Source organism: Electrona antarctica (assembly GCF_951216825.1).
Source record: "Electrona antarctica genome assembly, chromosome: 22".
Classification (NCBI taxonomy): domain Eukaryota; kingdom Metazoa; phylum Chordata; class Actinopteri; order Myctophiformes; family Myctophidae; genus Electrona; species Electrona antarctica.
In genome coordinates, this window is record NC_136805.1 from 23,643,897 (window position 1) to 23,665,408 (window position 21,512).

The following is a 21,512-nucleotide window of genomic DNA, read 5'->3' on the forward strand; positions in this document are numbered from 1 at the left end:
CAAGCTTACATCGTGTACCATACCGTAAGTACCATTCGTGTCGATAACTTGTACATCTGTTATATTTGCGCATGTGAACCTCGTACGCTGCCATTACATTTCTACTCTAGGCTACTCATAGACATGCGTCTAGGCCTACTATTAAAATCAATAGTGATCCCCGTAAAAAATACATGCTTTTAGAACTAATTATTAATGCAGCCTCACAACTGCCGAGGCCCGACGGCTATTTTGGCTATCGTCCTGTATTTCTGGACTCACTCACTGGAGACAGCCGTGCGCAACTTGGACTCTCCAAGTTACGCACGGCCGTAGCCAAAAGAAGACATACAAACAAGCGATATAATAGTCTGTGTCACGTAACTCAGAAGACTACAGCCTAAACCCCACCCAGTGCTGTCAAGAACGGAAGTTCTCTCCTATTAGTTGGCGGTTAAAAACCACCCTTCTGTCCGATCTGAAGTCCCACCCTGTTCGTTGGCTGTTTTGACTACAAGGTGTCCGATGTGTTTGTTGTGCCCTCCGCCCCCACATCGGACAGGTTTGTCCGATCAAACGACGTGACTCCCATTGAAAATGAATTGGAGCAGCAATCAAATAGCAATCAGGCATCGCACACGGACCAAACATTTGTTCTTTAGGTGTGTACGCAGCCTCAGTGAACTTTGAGTGTGAAAAACGGCCTCGACAAACTAACGCTAGCTGCTGCTGCAGTTAAGAAAACTACACTGAACATATGTGCATCTATTTCCGTGTATCGTAGCACCGCCCAAATCGCGCAAAGCATTGTGGGACATGGAGGCATCAAATCATAAAAATGTAATCAGTGGTCGGTCGGACAGATCTGTGTGTCCGAAAGGTGTGTACGAAGCCTAGGTGTGTACGCAGCCTGACTCCCATTGGAAAAGCATTGTGGTGGCCCAAAAAAACAAAAAAACGACCAAACATTGCTTGATTGGTGTTTGGTACGTGTGAATGAGGCCTTACAGACACTGAATATTTAGCCTGGTGGTTGTGATTGTACTTGAGTACAATTTACACAAATAATTGTTTCTTTCCAATCACAATCACGGGATCACTTTTATTAATCTGCAACTCACCAGATTTGCTCTGAAACTGTCTAATCCTTACTTATACCTACATTCACAATAATGCTGTTGATGCTTTTACTGTTTATTTACAACTGACCTTTTTATCCGTTTTATGTTGCATCCCACCTTCTTCTCCAAAGCTTGCAGAGAAGGTAAGATTCATGATGATAACACTATTCAGTCAAATGCAACATTTATGTATTATGTATGCACAAATATTAAAGGGCTTAAACCTGTTCATCAGGAAAAGGAGACGGTTGATTGGTGGAGTAAGTTCTATGCCTCTGTGGGAGATCAGGAGAGATGTGGTCCATACCTGAAGAAAGGATATGACACACTAAAGGTAAAGACTTTTCCAATCTGGCCACAAATACATTCTGGGCGGGAACCCCTTTTGGTGTTTTAAGTATTATGTTATACTTTAGCCATTGAAAAATAGCAGATCTGCAAGCTCATAGCGGTGCCCGCTTTTGAAAAATCTTTCAGAGCGAACGTTTTTACCTCAAATCTTTGCTTCTGGGGGGACCCTGGAACAACATATTTTCTGATGGGGGTCCTTGACATGACAAAGTTTGAGAACCACTGACAGAAACATATTTTTTTCAGGACAAATTTACAATCTGATCTCAGGTCTAAATGGGTTAAATTATGTTTTGCTTTGTTTATCATTTATTAAATGCATTCAACCTGGCATGCCATATTTTGGGCATATTATATTATTATTTTCCAAAAGTAGCCGATCTACAAGCTAACAACTTGTAAGCTTGTAGATCATGAGCTTGTAGATCAGCTTTGTTTTGCTATTTTTGTGCAATACCAATAACGTCGTTCCATAAACTATAAAATCTAGCTTTTAAAAGTGATTTTAGGAGTCAGTCAATATCTGACAATGTGTTGTCAGGTGTACGACAGTGAACTGGAGGATGTCCCAGAGTTCCACGGGCTGACCGACTTCTGTGAAACGTTCAAACTGCTGCGAGGCAAAAACGAGAACGGAGACGACGACCCCACGGTAGTCGGAGAGTTCAAGGTAAAGGTTCCTGTTCGGGTTCTCCTCTTTTCACATGTTATGCGTTACACAAAATCACCACAATCTACCGCAATTAAACTCAGGATTTTACAAAGTACTATTATATTCATAGAATGAATCATCTGGGCCCAGATGACCAAACCCTGTGGACATACGTAACAAATATCCCCGTTTTCACTTACTGTATCGCAGGGTTCATTTAAGGTGTACCCTCTGTCAGATGACCCCGGTGTGACCGCCCCACCCCGTCAGTTCAGAGAGCTGCCAGAGAGCGGACCCCAGGAGTGTCTGGTCAGAATCTATGTGGTCAGAGCCCTCGAGCTGCAGCCCAAAGACAACAATGGCATGGTATCAGTTTTATTTCTTTATTTTTTATGGGTTTCTTCTGTTTTGTTTTTTCATCTCACCTACCCAGACTTTGTATTTTATCATGTTCACATTTTAGTTTACTTACTACCCTGCTTTCTATTTTATTAATCATTTTAATGTTTGTGTGAGTAAAACTAACCAAAGGTATGAGATGCATTGGGTGGCAATCAAGAAATCAAGAAAGAAAATAATGTAGTCTCGCATAGCAGATTGTGGCACACATGCGCTCACACGCTGATCTTTTTTTAAACGTACTGTCTCTACCCTTCTTAGTGTGATCCATACATCAAGATATCACTGGGAAAGAAATCCGTTGAAGACAGAGACCATTACATACCCAACACCATCAACCCCGTGCTTGGAAGGTATACAGTATACAGTGCCAATGAATAAACTATGTAGAACTCAATCACTTTCATGCAGTCCTTTTGAAAATACAGCACCCATACAGTGTCCTGATGGCTCACAGTAAAATCAAGAGTTAATTAAGGACTCAACAAGGTCACAACATCCTGTATTTTGATACATCTTTACTTTACTTTTTTCTTTATATACATAAATTATCATTTGTTTTATTTGTTTTGTTACTTATTTGTTTCTCGTCTTTAAGTCCCTGCATCTTTCTCTTACATATGTTCTACAAGTGTGCCACTAACTGAATAATATTTTGTTTTTGTCGGACAGGATGTTTGAGATGACGTGTTTCCTACCTCAGGACAAGGACCTGAAGATCTCGGTGTATGACTATGACCTTCTGACTCGCGATGAGAAGGTCGGTGAGACGGTGATTGACCTGGAGAACCGTTTCCTGTCCCGATATAACTCCTACTGCGGCCTGCCCCAGACTTACTGCATGTGAGGAAACGGTGCTGGCATGTAATATGCAACGTTGAGGGAATCTTTATTGAAGTTCATGTTGTTTGGGTGTCGTAAAGCGAATAATACATCTTCTTGGTTTCCGTTGATGTAGTTCTGGCATCAACCAGTGGAGGGACCAGCTGAAACCTTCTCAGATGCTGGAGAACTTGGCTCGACTCAAAGGCCTGTCTAAACCGAGGATTGAAGCCAATGGCACCTCGCTCACCTTCAACGGCAAAGATTACACGCTGGCTCAGTTTGGTAATAGGATAATAGGATTTTTTAAATCCTGCAAAAATATTAATTTATACAGGACAATGCTGTGGTAACTGGTAAGAGGGTGCTGAGAGGTTTACCCATTATCATTTTATGGTAATTGAAAAAAGAAAGCATACTTAGCATAGCAAACTTGTAATAATGTTGTGTTGTGTGGTAACGCCTGTTCACGTGCAGAGTTGAACCAAGAGGTGCATCATCATCTGGGTGAAGCTCGGGAACGCATCTGCCTGCATGTCCTCAGAACACAGGGACTGGTCCCTGAGCATGTTGAGACCAGAACTCTGTACAGCAGCTTCCAGCCCACTCTCTCTCAGGTTAGAGCTCATGACATGACAGTCTCAAACTTTTTCATTTCATGCCAAATTAACATATTTGGCCACATCTGAAAATATTATTTTCCAGGGACCACCATGGTAAATGGTAAATGGTGCATTTATATAGCGCCTTTATCCAAGGCGCTTTACATAGATTGTGCATTACATTCACCCATTCACACACACATTCATACACCGATTGCGGCGGAAGCCATGCAAGGTACCAACCAGCACATCGGGAGCAATTTGGGGTTCAGTGTCTTGCCCAAGGACACTTCGACATGTAGCCAGGAGGAGCCGGGATTCGAACCGCCGACCCATGGATCATTGGACGACCTGCTCTACCTCTTGAGCCACAGTCGCCCCATACACCATAGAAGATTTGCCTTATTAAAATGTTTCAGATATTATCAAATGTTTAACATTCTTCCAAGATTTTTGAGAAGTGACAGACCAACATCGCACATCGCAGTGCAACATACATGATGATGATGATGATTGCATGGCTGCATAGAATTGTAATGAGGGGCATGTACATTTGACATACATACATTTTCTCTTTTTAGGGGAGGCTTCAGATGTGGGTGGATGTCTTTCCAAAAAGAATCGGAATCCCTGGACCTCCATTTGACATCACACCACGCAAACCTAAGAAGTATGCTGTATTGTTATTTTACCTTGTATAGTTATACTCTGCCTGTGTAGATACTTGCTTTAATATGACATTGGATAAATATTAAACAAACAATTGCTTCTGAATTTCTCAGGAATCTTCTGCGAGTGGTTATTTGGAACACCAAAGACGTCACTTTGGATGAGACGAGCATCACTGGAGAACACATGAGTGACATCTACATCAAAGGGTAGGGTGATGGACAACGTACATAATGTTGCAAATTTAAGATGTCATGAAATGACTCATTTGCAACCTTTTTGCAAAGCTTTATGTACTGCATATGTATCCTTATTTCTCACCTCAAATGTTTTCATTAACATTTGTTAATGGCAAGTGTTATTTCCATAGAACATGCCCCTCCAAACAGACCTACTTTTAATTATGATGCTGTTTTGAATTTCTTTTAAGGTGACAGTACATTTACTGTCACCTTAAAAGAAATTCAAAACAGAGCATCATAATTCATAGTAGGTCTGTTTGGAGGGGCATGTTGTTATGGGAATAACACAGGTGAATGAAATTGTGATTCATATTCATTCATAAAGGCAGTATGCTTGCTTGTGTTTGACAGGAAGTTATTCAGATTGGTCCCTTTTAGAGACTTGACATAAAAACACACAATAATTGATTTCTGCAAAGATTTTTGCCATCTATTGTTTGGTATGTCCTCATTATGACCACTGTAATTGGCTCTACCAGCTGGATGCCTGGCATGGAGGAGGACAAGCAGAAGACTGACGTCCACTACAGGTCTCTGGATGGAGATGGAAACTTCAACTGGAGGTTTGTCTACGAGTTTGACTACCTGCCTGCTGAGCAGCTCTGCCTGGTGTCCAAGAAGGTGAGCGTCAGCTGGAGTATGTTAAAGAAATACTTAAAGAAAAAGCTTTTCCCGAAAAGGTTTACAGATACGGGGTGGACTGGATGTGCGTACATTTAATTCAGATTTTATTTTTATTGATGCAATTTGGTCATTTTTTTATTTCATGTTTTCTCTTCGATAGGAACATTTTTGGAGTCTTGACCAAACAGAGTTCAGGACCCCCCCTAAGCTGATTGTTCAAATCTGGGACAATGACAAGTTCTCTTTGGATGACTATTTAGGTGAGGCTTTCTTATAAATGGTAACCAAATACAATTTATGGTCTTGATTTATTTACCTAGTAGTTATGCCACACATTTCCACAGAAACCTGCCTTCACATTGTAATTCTGAACTGTCCAAATGTGTCCTATTAGTACAATAACTTGAATGAAGCGCACACAGTAGGGTGCAGAACGTACAGTATCCTTTATAAATGGACTCAGCTGAACAGCAAAATCCTGAGTATTTAAAATCAACCCCCACTCTTGAGTTAAGCTATCACTTTGACATAGGTTGATTGGGATCTGACAACATTGTAATCCACAGGTACAGTGGAACTTGACTTGCGGAACCTGACTCCTCCAGCCAAGAGCGCAGAGAAGTGTAAACTGGAAATGATGGAGTGTCTAGATATTGGAGCACCACGGAAGGCTGATCACTCCAAGTCTCTGTTTGCACAGCAGTCTGTGCGAGGCTGGTGGCCCTGTGCAATAGAACAGGATGGTAAAAAGGTTCTGGGTGTAAGTACAGGCAAGCTTGGCCTTTCCATAACTGTGCAATTCCATAACTGTGCAAATAATACAGAACTCCTTACTGTTATTATGTTATCATTCATTTTGTGTTTGACCCTGTTTTATAGGGAAAGGTGGAGATGACATTGGAGATTGTAAGTGTACAGGATGCCGATGAGAAACCTGCAGGGAGAGGCAGGGATGAACCCAACATGAACCCCAAGCTTGACCCACCAAAGTAAGAAAGCCCTATATATTCACCTCAGTATTCACTGGAGCGGTAAAATAATTCCAGTCCATCTAACAGTGGTTCCGAAGTGGTGTGCCAACCTTCAAGGCACACTGGTGTGCTGTGAGACAAGTCCAGGTGTGCCTTGGGATTTTGTGACAACTACACATTCACTAGTAAGAGACCACACCACTGCTCAAGTTTAGGGGTGTTTATTGCACGAGTGAGATGTAGGTGTATTGGTGAGGTGCCCGGGGAGGGCGAGACTCAGGGTGGGGGCGTAGTCTCGGGAGCGATCGGTCGCCTCGGCTCGGGCGCTGCCCCCCTCGGGGCTCCTGGGAGAAGGAGAGGGAAAGAAGTGTTAGCGGGGCAAGGCTGAGGATGAAGGCAGCGGTGGCCGAACGGATAGCGGCGCGGTCTAGATACCGGAAGGTTCCCAGTTCGAATCAGCCGTCCGACACGTTAAAATGACCACCGCTGAAATGCCCTTGAACAAGGCATCAACCACTACGATGAAATGTGTTCTATGAGCAGGGCCTGGCTGGAAACAAGTTCTTGAGCCTAGCCCAGATACCCTGGGTAAATATAGATTTCATTTCATTTCATTTCAAGGGGGTTAGTTGGGGAGGAGGAGGAGGAGGAGGAGGAGGGGGGGGGGGATTTGAAAGTGCGAGGCAGTATCAAGCAGGTAAGGGATGAGATGAGGTGTATTTATGCTGTGGGGAATGTTACATGATTGGCTGTGAGACTGTAGGACGCAGGTGAACTCGATAAGGAGATAGGGAAGCTGAGTGATCAGGTTGAGCAGTGGGCGTTCTCTACTCCTGAATCTGCGTTGAACACAACTTCATTTATTGCAACATGTACAACTGTACAAAAAAAGAGTTTCCAACAGTGAGACTCTTGAGATTCTGACTTGCTTGTTAGTAGTCGTTGGGTACCAACTTTGAAAACAACTGATCTAGAAGATGCAAGGCTATGAGGTTTGCTTCATAGTATGCATGTTTGACATATGAAAAAAACAAACAATAAAACATGTTTTTTGTATGGCACATTACATACTCTCATCACTGTTTATTCATGTAGTACTAATATTAAAACAAATATTTGCCCCTTTTTCTTTTACACCAATAACCACCAGCCGTCCAGACACATCCTTCTTCTGGTTCACCAGCCCCTTTAAAACCTGCAAGTTCATCGTGTGGAGAAGGTTCAGGTGCCTCTTCATCGGACTCATAATTCTGATTATACTGCTCCTCTTCATCGCCATCCTCCTCTACTCTTTACCGGTAAGGATGGCCAAGTTGGTGTTAGATCCACTACCCTGTCAGACCCACTTGTGACCCATTTTGGGGTCCTGACTCACAGGTTTAGCCACTGCTCTGCAAAAAAAAGCTAAAATGAGGCTCACTACTTTTATGTACATTGCTTACTCACTTAACACACAGACACTGGAATACTAAGTCATTACTAATGACAGTGATCTGAAGAAGTACTGATTTGATTCATTGTTTTTTTCATTCCAGAACTACATCTCAATGAAGATAGTGAAGCCATATCAGTGATAAAATGGATCCAAAGGCGAATTTAAACCTCTCAGCAAACCACGGCCACTGGATACACCTTCAAAATGAATGAAATGCTTCAAACTACATTTTCTAAATATTTTGTTTTCTGCACAACTTCACTTCTAATGGGAGAACCTTAATGCACCTTTGCACATAAGTAAAACAAATTCTGCACACTTGTTTTCAGTCCTTTCATAAGCATACAGACATGCTTACTTTGTCCCCACCTCCCACTATGTTCCATTTGTCTATCACACACACATCTACACATTTGCACTTGAATGCACAATTTTATCTGAAATATCTGACAATCTCTTGATTTTTAATTAAATATATTTTAAATGGACAAAAATGATGGTACCATTATTATTTTGGAGGCAAGCAAACATTTTCTGTAGCACTGAAAGCTGTTAAAGCTTGTGTACAGAGTAAATTTATATTGCTAGACATTGGAGCAGCAATAGTGTAATAGTGTACAATAATACAGTTATAATACAGTAGAGTACAGTTCAACAATATTCAGGAAATAGTTTGACCATTGTACCAGAGCTTCTGCTGATTTTTGATAAGAAATCTTGAGATCTTAGTATGCTCTCTGTGACACTGAAATGAATGAACAGTGAGCTTATCTGAGGCTCTCTCTCACACACACACACCTCACATAATCACATTTCTGAGTTCGAGAAGAATTCTCCTTTTTAATTACACGTTGTGGTGGTCCTCTTCACAGATTCCAGTAAGTAGCATGTTTAAGATCAGGTCATTTAAAATGAATTCAATTAAGTTTCCTTTCCACTTTCACCATCTGAAGTTCTACACTCTGGCTTTCATTTATTAATCACTCACCTACAGTAGGAAGTCTGATTATGGGGAAATGACATCCTACAAGTTAAAGAAGCAGGACAAGGGGGATAGGACATAGCGACATAGAAGCAGGTCATAGGGTTGCATGATTCTGTCCATGGTTGTGAAGTTTAGGTTAATGAACTTATCAACCCAGATTCGGCACAAACAAGGGACTAAATTCTTTTCGCTCCTATGCCACCAAAATGTGGAACGCCCTACCAACTGTCATTAAGACATGCGAATCCCTTGACTCTTTCAAAACCGCTCTCAAAGGGCACCTACGGACGGCTGCAATTCGAAACTGGCCCCTGTAAAATCGGAATCCCTCAAACACGAACGCAAGGACAACACAAGAGACGGTCACGGCCACACAGCCAACTCAAGGTACGGCCACGGAGCCGACTTGGGGACCCAACGCAGCTCCTCCAAGGAAAACAAACAAATTAACGGAGCTGAACGTGAATCCCCCCCACCGCCCACCCCTTTTTTTCCCCTCACTGTATATGTTTCTTTTCCCTTTTTACCTCCTTTATGATGAATTCCTGTTCTGTCTATAGAAGTGTCTATTTGTACGTCTCTAAATGTTTTGATGATTTGAACATGGTGGACCCTATTGGAAACAAGTGTAATGCTTAATTGGGTCGTCCACTCACAGTTAACAGCCTTTGTATTGAGTTTGTGCTTGAAATGTACTGTAATTCTGCAAACTGTTAATACATTCTTCAATCAATCCGGGCACAACCATTTAATGTCAGGTTGAGCTTCAAAAATGTATACCGTGTAACACCACCAGTATAGATGTTGCATTGATAGTGATACTGTATTCAATTGGAAATGCACCTTTTGTCAAGTGAGAGTTGACCAAGAAGCTGCTCACTTTACACTACTAGAAATGTGTGCAGCTGTCACATTCAGCTGCGTTGAAAGCACCCGTCTGTGAGAGTGGGAAGGGCAGCAGGTGGTGTCTGCCAATGACACCTTTCCTAATGACAAACTCAAAAAAATAAAATAAACATAAATCTAACTGACCGATCGAGTTAAAGCCCGTGTAGTGTTGCCTTGATTTCACGTTACATTACAGTAGGTACGACGCGCGGTTAGCATAATGCTACTGTAGCATTATGTTAACGGCGTTCAGTTGACATTTTTAAGTTGATTTTAATACCATTCTCCTACAGAGGACATCGGTCGCACACAACGTCCATCCGTAAATAATATTTGTATTTAAATACCATAATGATGTGAAATGTCCGACACTGAAATGTAGTTCTGAACTCTGGCGGACGGTTGCTTCAGCTCGGTGGGCGTGTCACGAATTCGGAATTCCCCTTCGCTCAAGATGGGGGCTCAATGACGCGTTACCATGGTTACCCGCACTGCGCTCATTGGATGCGCTTTGTGTACACAACACGAGCAACGCGCTGATAGGACGAGCTGTGTTTAGATTCAAACTCAGCCAATGTGTGACAACGAAGCCGTTGCGTTGTTTTTGAAGAGTGCATAAAAGGTGGTGCGCGCAACGGAACCTTCATTTTCTTCTTGATGCTTGATGGTGATGGTAGTGATGCACATCATGGAGAAGATCATCTATGATAGAGATTTCCTACTGAGCCTACAGTTCATCTCAGTCAGCATTAAGAAACCTGAGGACCTGCCAGTCAACAGAGATGTCATCCTGGACAAAGTCAACAGCAAGAAGCCTCTGGGAAAGCTGCTGAACCCAGCCAGGCGTCTACCAGGAGGCATGGACCGTGGCTCTGATTTCAGGCCTTCATTTGGAGAGACAGGTTGGAGAGACGGGCCTCGTCGCCAGTTCTCTCTGTCCGTCGACGTGCAGCTCGACAAGGCCAAGGATGCCTGGACACCTTCTGGAAAGAAGCAGCAGAGTCGTGAGGTGGTCAAGGACACAGAGGAGGCCATGACCCAGGATCTGTTCAACAGAGTGCGTGGCATCTTGAACAAGTTAACCCCCCAGAAGTTCCAACAGCTGACCAAGCAGGTGAGGGAGCTCACCATCGACACAGAGGCACGGCTTAAGGGGGTCATTGACATCATTTTTGAGAAGGCCATCTCAGAGCCCAGCTTCTCTGTGGTCTATGCCAAACTGTGTCACTGCTTTATGGAGCTCGAGGTCCCCAGTGCAGCTAAGCCGGGAGTCTGTGTGACTTTCCGCAGGCTGTTGCTCAACCGTTGCAAGGCACAGTTTGATAAGAAACTGAATGCTGCCCAGGTGGAGGAGGATAAGAAGCTTTGCAAAGAGGAACTGGACCATTACAGAAACAAGGCCAGGAGGTGCTCCATGGGCAACATTAAGTTCATTGGGGAGTTATTCAAGCTCAAGATGCTGACGGCGGCGACCATGGACAAGTGCATCATCAGTAAGCTGCTCATAACACGTGACGAGGACTCCCTGGAGTGCTTGTGTGCACTTATTTCCACCACTGGGAAAGCCATGGACTTTGAGATGGCCAAGCCTTGCATGGACCACATGAAGAAGATCATCAAGGAGAGAAAGACCTCCCCCAGGATCCGCTTCATGCTGCAGGATGTGTTGGACCTCCAACAGAATAACTGGGTGCCCAGGCGAGGAGACCAGGGTCCCAAGACCATCGAGCAGATCCACAAAGATGCTGAGATGGAAGTGCAAATGGAGCAGTTGAAGATCCAGCAGACCGTCATCTCTAAGGAGTCAATCAGAGGCTCAATTGACAGATTTGTTGGAGGCCGGCCCGGCGGACGTGGCTCATACACCCCACGACAGGGTAGGGTGGCCAAGGGCTGGAACAGCTTCTCCATTTCAACCAACAACAAACACATCGATACTTCATGTCTCAGCAGAATGACCAAGACTCGTGTTCTTGACATTAACAACCAGCTGCTGGCCCCTGGAAACAAAGGCCCATGGGGTAAAGGCAAGCCTGCTGACCCTGGCTCAGAGCTGGGCAGCCATCCAGCCAGCAGCACCCTGAACAGATTCTCTGATCGGCAGAAACCCTCTTCAGGCTCCTCTCTTCACTCAGACATACTATTGGCTCAGGACAACAGAGTGCAAGCCAGGACCACAACAGAGAACATGAAGCAGGATGCTGCTCCTAACCCCCCACCCCCCCAGACCCCCACCAAGCCCACCTTGACCGAGGAGGAAGTGGAGAAGAAATCTACAGCCATCATCGAAGAGTACCTCCACATCAACGACATGGAGGAGGCACTGCAGTGTGTACAGGAGTTTAACTGTGGTCAGTTGCTCTCTGTGTTTGTGCGTAATGGCCTGGAGTCCACGCTAGATCGCAGTGCCATCGCCAGAGACCACATGGGGCAGCTGCTGTATCGGCTCATCAAGGCTGGCATATTGCCCATACAGCAGTACTACAAAGGGCTTCAAGCGATTCTAGACGTGGCGGAGGACATGTCTACAGACATCCCACACTTCTGGCTGTATCTGGCCGAGCTGATCACTCCCATGCTCCACAAGGGAGGTATCCCTATGGAACAGCTCTTCAAGGAGATCTCAAAGACTCTCATTCCTCAGGGTATGGCTGGAAACCTGTTGAAAAACCTTTCTGCATTTCTATGATCTTTTAAACAATTTCAACTGTTTTAAACAATGTATTTTGTCCATACTGTTTTGAGCAATGATCTTTTAATCAATTTAAACTGTTTTAAACAATTTAAACAATGCATTTTGTCAATACTGTTTTGAACAATGATCTTTTAAACAATTTAAACATTGTTTTTAACAATTTAAACTGTTTGAAACAATGATAACTTGTAATAATCAATGAAATACCTCAATCATTCTAATGAAATATAATGATGTACCGTATAAATATATAACTTACTTGTAAATGTAATTTACAAGTAAGTAACATAATAAATTATCTAAACATGTAAAATGTGTCTGTCTGTAATATGCATCTTTAAGGTTTCTATTGTTAAGGCTTGTGTACAGAGTACATTTATTTTGTTAGACATTGGAGCAGCATTAATAGTAATACTAGTTATTATAATACTGTATAGTACAGTTCAACAATACAATATTCAGGAAATTGTTTGACCAGTGTACCAGCGCTTCAGATGATTTTAAATGTGATTAAGGTGATTTGAAGACATCTTGAGGAGATTTCTTAGTATGATCTCTGTGGCACTCAGACCCTGAAATGAATGAACAGTGAGCTCCTCTGAGGCTCTCACTCACTCACACACACACAAGCTAGTGTGTGTGTGTGTGTGTGTGTGTGTGTGTGTGTGTGCGCGCGTGATGGTCATATATATCTTCACATATTCCAGTAAGTAGCATGTTTATAATCGGGGGAATTTAAAATACATTAAATTAAGTTTCCTTTCCACTTTCACCATCTGAGGTTCTACACTCTGGCTTTCACTTGATTAATCAGAAGTCTGATTATTACATGATGGGGAAATGACATCCTACAAGTTGAAGAAGCAGGCCTGGTGAGGGTTGCATGATTCTGTCCTTAATGGACGTGAAGTGAAAGTTAATGAACTCACTCCAGGCACAACCATTTAATGTCAGGCTGAACTACAAAACAAGTTATACCTTGTAACACCACCAGTATAGATGTTGCATTGATACTGTATTCAATTGGAAATGCACCATTTTTGTCAAGTGAGAGTTGAGCGAGAAGCTGCTCGTGCTCACTACTGTGCAGCTGTCACACATTCAGCTGCGTTCAAAGCAGAAAACACCTATCTGCATTAGAGAGTGGTTAGGGCAGGTGGTGTCTGCCAATTACACCTTTCCCAATGACAAACTAACTTACAGTACATCCGCCTCCTGTATAAACAGCTGATAGAATAATAAGTCAACTTTGACTTCATGCGTGACATTACCATCTCATTGCCACTGGAAGATACTGGCTCTGAAACCAAGACACTTCACAGCAGGAAGTGATAGGATTGAGAAGAGCTTGTACTTGAGCTATTTTCACACAAATTGTCCCAGAATAGGGTTCCAGTTTTTAATAACACCAATACACACAAATGCTCAGGTTGGGAACCCATATGTTCATGCATATTTCCCCTTGCATCTGTACACAAAGCAGGTGATTCTGAGATCACATATTTACAAAGCACTGGACAAAGAAAAAGGCTGATTATTGTATTTAGAGTTAATTTATATTTACAGTACATATTATGAAAATGCCTAAATCGTGTACATTAAAGACAATCATCACAACCACAGCTGTACATGTCTATTAGAGCAAGTTGTGTTACCACAAAAACAAACAAATTAAATTAAACTAAGATAATCTAGTCACATCTCCAATAATGCTGTGCTCTTGTCGTTCATTGGTTTCATTTGCTGGATTGTATTGTATTGTATTGCTGGACCATATTACACAGTAAAATTCTCAGTATCCATACCATATTACACAGTAAAATTCTCTGTATCCATTTGTAACAGTGTATGTAATCAAATTCAGTTACATTTGTACACTCGGATAATTAAACACTTGAGGATTTGACTGCGTTAGTCAGTGCAGGGTTTATTCCTCCTCTGAAGTGTGGTGGTTGCAGTACTGCTGTAGTAGGAGCTCCACCTCTGCTCTCTGTGCCAGGCTGTTGGCTTTACCTTGGAAGCGCCCATTCTTCCCTGCTCCCTTCCCCTGGAGTATCTCAATCACCCTGCAGAGGGCAGACACAGTACAGCAGCATTCAGATGACCATAATGGGGGTAAAGGACTACAGTTACCCGAGTTCTAACATTTGTATAATTAAGTCCCATGTGTACACAATTATTAACCCACTCCACCTGGAAAGTGAAGGACATTACACCTCCCACACATTTTCATTTATGTGCCAAATTCAGTCATATCCCCAGTTAGTTCTCACCTTGCATTGTTGACTGGCAGAAAGGCATTTTATTGAATGCCAAACAATACTATGCACCTTTTTAGTACCTTACTTATAATGTAGCAGCAACAGCCGCTTTTAGTAACGGTAGCTCAATGTGAAACTGGCATAAATCGCAATAACACTCTTGAGATGCTGTGCAATATTGGTGCTGGTGTGCATATATGGCATGAGGCTGAGGGTCCAACTGCATCACACCAGTGCCAATATCTCATGTTATAGCACTCCCCCGTTTGTGTAAAACGGCTTTACCACTTTTAACCTGGCGTCCCTACATTGAGCATGACTATGATATTTGAAAAAATTAAACAAAAAAAAAAAAACTTGAAAAAGCTCACGGTTGTGAGCTTGATACATTTTCTCCACGCACCATTGTACGACAAAATGTAAAATGGGGCTTAAGTGGTAATTGGTTACATATTATATTCAGGTTTGATAGGGTATGCTTCCATATTTCAAATGGTGTGAGATCCAGTTGTATCATGTATGTCTTACCGTGGTCCCATCTTGGTCACTGTTCCACTGGGTCCGGCAAGCAGAAATAGCCCAGGTCCCTTATCCTCTCCAACGGTCAGGAATACCAATGTTTCCTATGAGCAGACAGTAAGAAGTCAGTGTTGACAAAATGGTCTCATTGGTAAGAGAAACAGAAACTCAGACTGTTAAGATAAAATCTTACCTCTGTGCCTATTTCGTTGGCAATGATGTTCATGAACTCGTTATCGCCTTCTTTCCTATGGGCAGAAAACATAAGCGATAACAGTTTCCACTCAAAAAGAAATGGGAATTCTGTTGGATATGCTTGTTCAAGAGACTCACTCACTTGTGCAAGCTGAAGAAGTTTCCTCTCTGTGTGTTGCTCTTGAAGTTCTGTGCAATGAGGACAGCCATGTCTCGCAGGAGGCTCAGGTTACTCTGCCAGCAATTACGATTAGTGTAATGTGAGATTACTGTACGTTTACAAAGGAAATACAGGGTATATTCAAAGGATTTTCTGGCTTACTTTCTGTAGCAGCTTAACAGACTTCTGGAGTTTGTCTACTGCCTCTACATGCTCGTCAGGCCCAGTTCTGTTGAAAAGACATGGAAAGAGAATTTTCTCAGATCAAGTTGTTTCACAAGGTCTTGGAATTAGGTCTGCACATTGCTGAAAGATCTATAGAATGATGTTTTTGCTGTTCTTCAGTGATATAGGTGTTGACAGAGCTTCATAACAGTCTGAAAGAAATTAGATCATGCTCTGGGTTTACTCTGAATATGAGGTTTCTTTGAACTTGCATGTTTACTTGTATGCCAAGGATTCAATGTAGAAAACTACAGCAGTTAACTGGCCTACTGTTTTTCAAGGCGCCATGTCATTGTTCCAACAACACATTATTCCGACGTCCCGTTGGTCCGACTGGCCCCATACTAACCCTATCCCCTAACCCTAACCACACGTGGAAGCCACGGGGTGAGTCTTAACCGGCCACGTAGTCGGACTAACGGGATGTCGGAATTATGGGCAGTCTGCTTTTTCAATGTGTTGTGCAGTCCTATTTGGAATCACTACTGACGTGTAGAGTTCAGTAACTAAGAACTCACTTCAACAGAGAAACCAGCGACCGTTCTGTGCTGTAGCTTTTCTCAGCATACTTCAGAACCCTGTTCCCCGCCAGGAAGATCAAGTTAGTTTTATTCTTCTTCCCTTTCTCTGTCCCAAGTAGCTTTATTACCTAAAAGGAATTATTTGAGATTGTTATAAAGTGAAATAAACTGAGCAAGAATATACAAAAAATTGATTATATAAACTGTCAATGTTTTATATTATATAGGTTTTTGTGTTTCAGTGTGCCTGTGCATGTTAGTCTGTTGTTTCACCTGTAAATGACTGAGATTAGACACATGGGTTCCACAGCACATGTTGGCATCAACACCCTCAATATCAATGATCCGAATTGGTCCTGCATGATCATCTGGCAGACCTCTGCTCCTCACCTGTGTAAAAATGTACCCTTATTGGTCATATAAAACAAGTAGCATGATGGGTTAATCCATATAGTAATTTAGTCATAAAAAAATAAATCAGTGTTTGTGAATAGAAAAAAAGTGAATGAAAGTAAATTAAGAAAATGCTATGGCAGAGCCACAGAGTGCTTACCTTTTCCACAGCGGGGTCGTCTATAGACAGAAGCTGTACATTGACAGGGACCTGGGCTCTGATCTTGTCATTGACAGCTTCCTCCAGGGCCAGGAGCTGGGCAGGCTTCATACACGGAGTGTCCAGCTCTATGGAGCTTCTCTGACGCCCCAACTCCCTGCAACAGCCCAGACAATGGTCAAAAGAGAGTCGGTCTTCAAAATTCTTTATTGGGAATAACCCCTTGAGATAAATCATGTCTAAAAATCATCTGGAGAGTTGACAATGATGAATTCCTTTGAATGATTAAGGTTTTGATACTTGCTGGAGTGATACAAACAGAGATATGACAGAATAAAATAGGACAAAACTAGATTGATCAGGTGGGAAATGTTCTAGTTTTAGTGGGCAATGATTCGATACAGCAGCAATAGCATGTAACCCCTAAAATACTTAATACTGGAAAAAACCTGCATTTGTGTCATAAAAGTGAAATCATGAATATACCAGGATGTGGTCTTGTATCCAAACATGCTATCTGCCAATGCAGTGATCAGGTGTTGACCTAATTGAAAAGAGAAAACATAATTGTATTTATTATATTATATTTATTATTTTACTTATCCAAACTGCACTAACAGCCAAAACAATAGGGTTTCAGTGCAATACATAGGCTATGCAGAAATTGGGAAATTCTTCTTTTTGGCTTTTTCTGCCTTTATTGAAGTGAAGACTGACAGGAAAGAGGGAGAGAGGAAAGAGGGAGAGAGAAGGGGAGAGACATGCAGCAAAGGTCGTCATGAACGGGACTCGGAACACGTCAAGCCAGAGCCTATATGTGGCATGCGCCTAGACCACTACTTCTAAACACCTGTCCTAATTTCAGCTCACCCGAGTGCTGCTGCATGTGGTCAAACCTGCGGTCCCAGTCCACCTTCAGCTGCACCTCCTGCCCCTCCTCCAGAGCAGAGCACACAAAGTGCACAGCCTCAGCCCCCTGCCTGGTCACCCTCAACACAGACACGTCTGCTATCAGCCCATGGTCATCTGGCTGAGGAACAACAAAGTAGGGCATGATAAGTGCCAACATACTATAAATTAATTCATGTGTGTGTGTGTGTTATTTACCACTTGAACCACAGCATGCCTATTCTGGGGAAACATAATGCCAATTTTCCCAATTTGTGGCAAAGATATTTGGTTTAGACAGAAGAAATCTGCCAATCACAATTTGCATCGTCACTTTTGTCTTCAATGTTTGTGTTTACACACTTTTGTTTTGTCTTCAATGTTTGTTGTAAAATGTAGTAGCCTAATAGAGGCAGCAAGCTTGTCTATGTTTAGGGGGTGTATGATGCATATGCCCACCACAGGGCTCTGGTCAGGGAGCTTGGACTCAAGGATGACTCTTGATGGTGTTTATGAATTTTATATGTCGTTGATAGTAGTACAGACATACAGGGTTGCTCATAAGTGAATGGTATTTATTCAAGAACACATTCTGTTGCTTCGGTTTGTCTGTATGCATGTAAGATGCACAGTACACACAACTTGGGGTCCTGAACAACTGGGGGTGCCCAAACAGGAGCCTGAACTAAAATATAAGCTAGGTCCTGTAGAATTACTAAAGGTGGAGGGGCACTTCGGGTTTAATTCATTCTCGCAGCTGGTCGGATGTGATGTGACGGTGGTACGCGGCGGTGGTTTTCGAAATGCAGTCGGACTCGGCAGAAGGATCTGATAATGAAAGTCAAGCAGCCTCTCGTGATGGAAATGATGGATTCAAGCAAGAAAAGAAAAGGAAGAAAGGATCAAACAGCTCAGAAAGTGACAAGGAAGAGAGATATTTTTTTGGGATGAGGGCGGAGTCGCAGGTCGACGGCATTTTCAAGGATCAACATGCTCTAGGAGTGTTTGTGGAAAAGAAAGTGGGGGGAATAAAATCGTTAAGGATTGCTAGGAGCGGGCTGGTGATATTTGAGTGTAGCGCTAAGCAGGTGGATGATGCTTTACGCATCAGTAAGTATGGGAAGCATCGAGTAAGTACCTTTCGACTTGAAGGAAAACGTTGCAAGGGAGTTGTAAGCGGGGTGCCATTGTCAATACAGCCACAATATTTTGTGAACCTTATTGAGGGAGTTTGTGAGGCAAAAAGAATGTCCAGATTCAGAGAGGGGAAACGCGAGGAAAGTGGGTCTGTTTGTTTGACCTTTTCAGGAGATCTACCTCAGCGAGTGTACCTGAGTTACATGAGTTACAGGGTTAGGCCATATGAGAGAGCACCGCTCAGGTGCTTTTGTTGCCAACGCTATGGGCATGTGGCAGCAGTGTGCAGGGAGAACAGAAGGTGTGGAAGGTGTGGGGAGGAAAAATGCGAAGGAGAGGAATGTAAAGAAGGGCAGGGAGAAGAAAAGTGTGTACATTGTGGTGGGGGACACTACACCGGATCAGCTGGGTGTCCTAGGAGAGAGAAGGAGGTAATGGTAAGCAGGGTTCAAGCAGAAGTGAAGGGATTGTCTTATGCCGAAGCGGTAAAGAGAGTGGAGAGGAGCAAGGCCAATGATGGAAAAGCGGCAGTGGAAGTACAGCAGGCAACTGATGTAGGCTTAAGTGACAACATATGTATGGACAAGAAGCGATTCCTGGCATTCATTGCGATGATCATCAACGTGCGGCTGACATTCAAACCAAGTCGGAACGAATTAAGATGGTGTTGGAAGCGGCGAGGAGGTTCCTAGATGTTCTGGATGTTACTGCAGAGGACGTGGATATTATACTAAGAGAAGAATTCACACCATCTCAGGCCTCAGGGTCTGGGATGTAACGCACAGAAGGGACAATGTGGATGGGGATCATTTTGGAGTGGGCACTATTACGTTTGTACAGGGTGATGTTAAGTTACGTTATAGATATTAGTTTTAGTTTGTCTGATCCACGCACGGATCAGAAGGGGGCGGTAATGCAACTATTTGGATGCCAGCCGCCATAAAACCCCACGAAGAAGAAGAAGATTACTAAAGGTGCCTGAGAAACCTGCACACAGAAGGCAAAAATAAAGGTAAATTGAATGATACACTTGTTATTACTGTAAATTCTGCTTACTTGACCACCTCCCTCAGGAAACAAGATGGTGTCATGGAGTTTGACATTAAAACCCTTCAGGGTTTCTTTCTTTCCATTGACTTCTTGCTTCAGTTCGGCAGGGCAGCAGGACACCACCGAGGTGACAAACTACAACAGAATTATGTATAATAACTTAATGCAAGTTATGCAAGACAAACATTCTGTTGTGTCGTGTGTCCTTATTGAGGATTGTGATTGGTCAAAGCCATTTTATTGTTTCTGTTAATATTATGCACCAGGGTGCATGCATGAGGTATTTGAATTACTTCAAAGCTGACTGAATGCGTGTATAAAAGTAATCTCCCCCACCGCCCACCCCTTTTTTTCCCCTCACTGTATATGTTTCTTTTCCCTTTTTACCTCCTTTATGATGAATTCCTGTTCTGTCTATAGAAGTGTCTATTTGTACGTCTCTAAATGTTTTGATGATTTGAACATGGTGGACCCTATTGGAAACAAGTGTAATGCTTAATTGGGTCCGGGTCGTCCACTCACAGTTAACAGCCTTTGTATTGAGTTTGTGCTTGAAATGTACTGTAATTCTGCAAACTGTTAATAAATTCTTCAATCAATCAATCATAACATGTCCCTATAACTACCTATTGCTTTGAGCAAGTATTACATTGTTAGGAAAAGCAATAGACATTAGGCTGTGCACTGCATTCGTTACAGGCTGCACAGAGAATAAAACACGTGTTTAGGTCCCATAAAACTGTAAACTATAGCACCATGCTAACGCTATAGCTACTGTTAGCTTGTATGAATCAAATCGCTGTCATGGTTCTCGAGTTTCCATCAAGCTTCTGGTCTTGCAACGTGGACTAGTAATCGCATGCAGCTAACAATTAATCCATACCTCTTTCATATAGCAATCCCGCTGACACTGGAAAGCCATGTTTAAAATAAATGTATAAGACAGTTATACCACACTCGCACACCTTACAAAACAGCTGCCTGTCAGCTAAGTACTAGTAAGTACGGAGGGCAAGTTAGGACACATTTTACGCACATGCAGCTACAGTGGCGAAGTGGGAGGTCGCCCAGACCCCATGTGTGGTGGAATGGTTCTCTCAACCTGTGGGTGGTGGGTTGGGAGTGGGACCCAGGGGGGTCCCCACATTTTTTTGGGGGGAGGAGGGGGGTCCCCAAATGACAGTAAAGTGACAATTAAAACACAATATACTGTATTGTATTGTATAGCGGTATGTATATGTTTACAACTATATGGTCTTGTACCTGTAATGTATGGCTATAGTAGTCTAATGTAAATTAGGCCTACGTTTTTAGGGTAGGCCTAAAGATTTTTTTCCCAATCGTATTTTGAGCTAGCTATGCAAATCCTGTCTGTCTGTCAGGCACTCGGGAAGCTGGGTGGTGGGTGTACCAGCCAAATTCTACAACCTCCTGTGGCAGCTACACGACGGGATGAAGGCATGTGTGAGCATAGCCCTAGAATGGCTCTGTTGTCACAGGCATTCTAGGTCTAGTGTGAGCAATGGTGGCCAACAATCCCCTTTTTTCAGTGTGGTATGTAATGTATT

General features: G+C 42.8%; 3 protein-coding genes across 3 annotated transcripts in view; 2 read left to right on the plus strand and 1 right to left on the minus strand.

Annotated features, from left to right (window-relative positions):
* The window catches only part of LOC306914741 (myoferlin-like), a 47,166-nt gene extending 38,831 nt beyond the window's left edge, over positions 1-8,335 (plus strand). The window contains exons 40-54 of the mRNA XM_079491924.1: positions 1,336-1,434; positions 1,993-2,121; positions 2,314-2,469; positions 2,764-2,855; positions 3,175-3,345; positions 3,461-3,609; positions 3,802-3,941; positions 4,508-4,596; positions 4,709-4,804; positions 5,317-5,458; positions 5,622-5,721; positions 6,028-6,221; positions 6,341-6,450; positions 7,583-7,730; positions 7,968-8,335. Of these exons, the coding sequence (XP_079348050.1) occupies positions 1,336-1,434; positions 1,993-2,121; positions 2,314-2,469; positions 2,764-2,855; positions 3,175-3,345; positions 3,461-3,609; positions 3,802-3,941; positions 4,508-4,596; positions 4,709-4,804; positions 5,317-5,458; positions 5,622-5,721; positions 6,028-6,221; positions 6,341-6,450; positions 7,583-7,730; positions 7,968-8,006 (1,854 nt within the window). The 3' untranslated portion in view covers positions 8,007-8,335. The remainder of the gene's footprint in view (positions 1-1,335; positions 1,435-1,992; positions 2,122-2,313; positions 2,470-2,763; positions 2,856-3,174; positions 3,346-3,460; positions 3,610-3,801; positions 3,942-4,507; positions 4,597-4,708; positions 4,805-5,316; positions 5,459-5,621; positions 5,722-6,027; positions 6,222-6,340; positions 6,451-7,582; positions 7,731-7,967) is intronic.
* A 2,075-nt stretch (positions 8,336-10,410) lies between these two features.
* On the plus strand, positions 10,411-12,671 carry LOC306914731 (eukaryotic translation initiation factor 4 gamma 1-like; the record flags this gene model as incomplete). Its single annotated transcript, XM_079491910.1, has 1 exon — positions 10,411-12,671. One exon carries the CDS (start codon positions 10,411-10,413, stop codon positions 12,427-12,429), a length of 2,019 nt encoding a protein of 672 aa, XP_079348036.1. The 3' UTR covers positions 12,430-12,671.
* A 1,290-nt stretch (positions 12,672-13,961) lies between these two features.
* On the minus strand, positions 13,962-20,947 carry aarsd1 (alanyl-tRNA synthetase domain containing 1). The gene is made up of 12 exons (XM_079491996.1): positions 20,828-20,947; positions 19,951-20,079; positions 17,740-17,899; positions 17,356-17,413; positions 16,870-17,026; positions 16,590-16,706; positions 16,314-16,444; positions 15,733-15,799; positions 15,553-15,644; positions 15,409-15,463; positions 15,225-15,319; positions 13,962-14,501 (listed from the first exon to the last, which is right to left on the minus strand). The coding sequence occupies exons 1-12, from the start codon at positions 20,864-20,866 to the stop codon at positions 14,363-14,365; spliced, it is 1,239 nt and encodes a 412-aa protein (XP_079348122.1). The 5' UTR covers positions 20,867-20,947; the 3' UTR covers positions 13,962-14,362.
* Positions 20,948-21,512: the final 565 nt, after the last annotated feature.

Excerpts from the sequence above, each read along its gene's own strand:
- aarsd1 (XM_079491996.1), bottom strand. The coding sequence starts at position 20,866 with ATGGCTTTCCAGTGTCAGCGGGATTGCTATATGAAAGAG. Across the intron at positions 17,900-19,950 it reads TTCCTGAGGGAGGTGGTCAA|CCAGATGACCATGGGCTGAT; the intron begins GTAAGCAGAATT and ends GTTGTTCCTCAG. Across the intron at positions 17,414-17,739 it reads CCACATGCAGCAGCACTCGG|GTCAACACCTGATCACTGCA; the intron begins GTGAGCTGAAAT and ends CTTTTCAATTAG.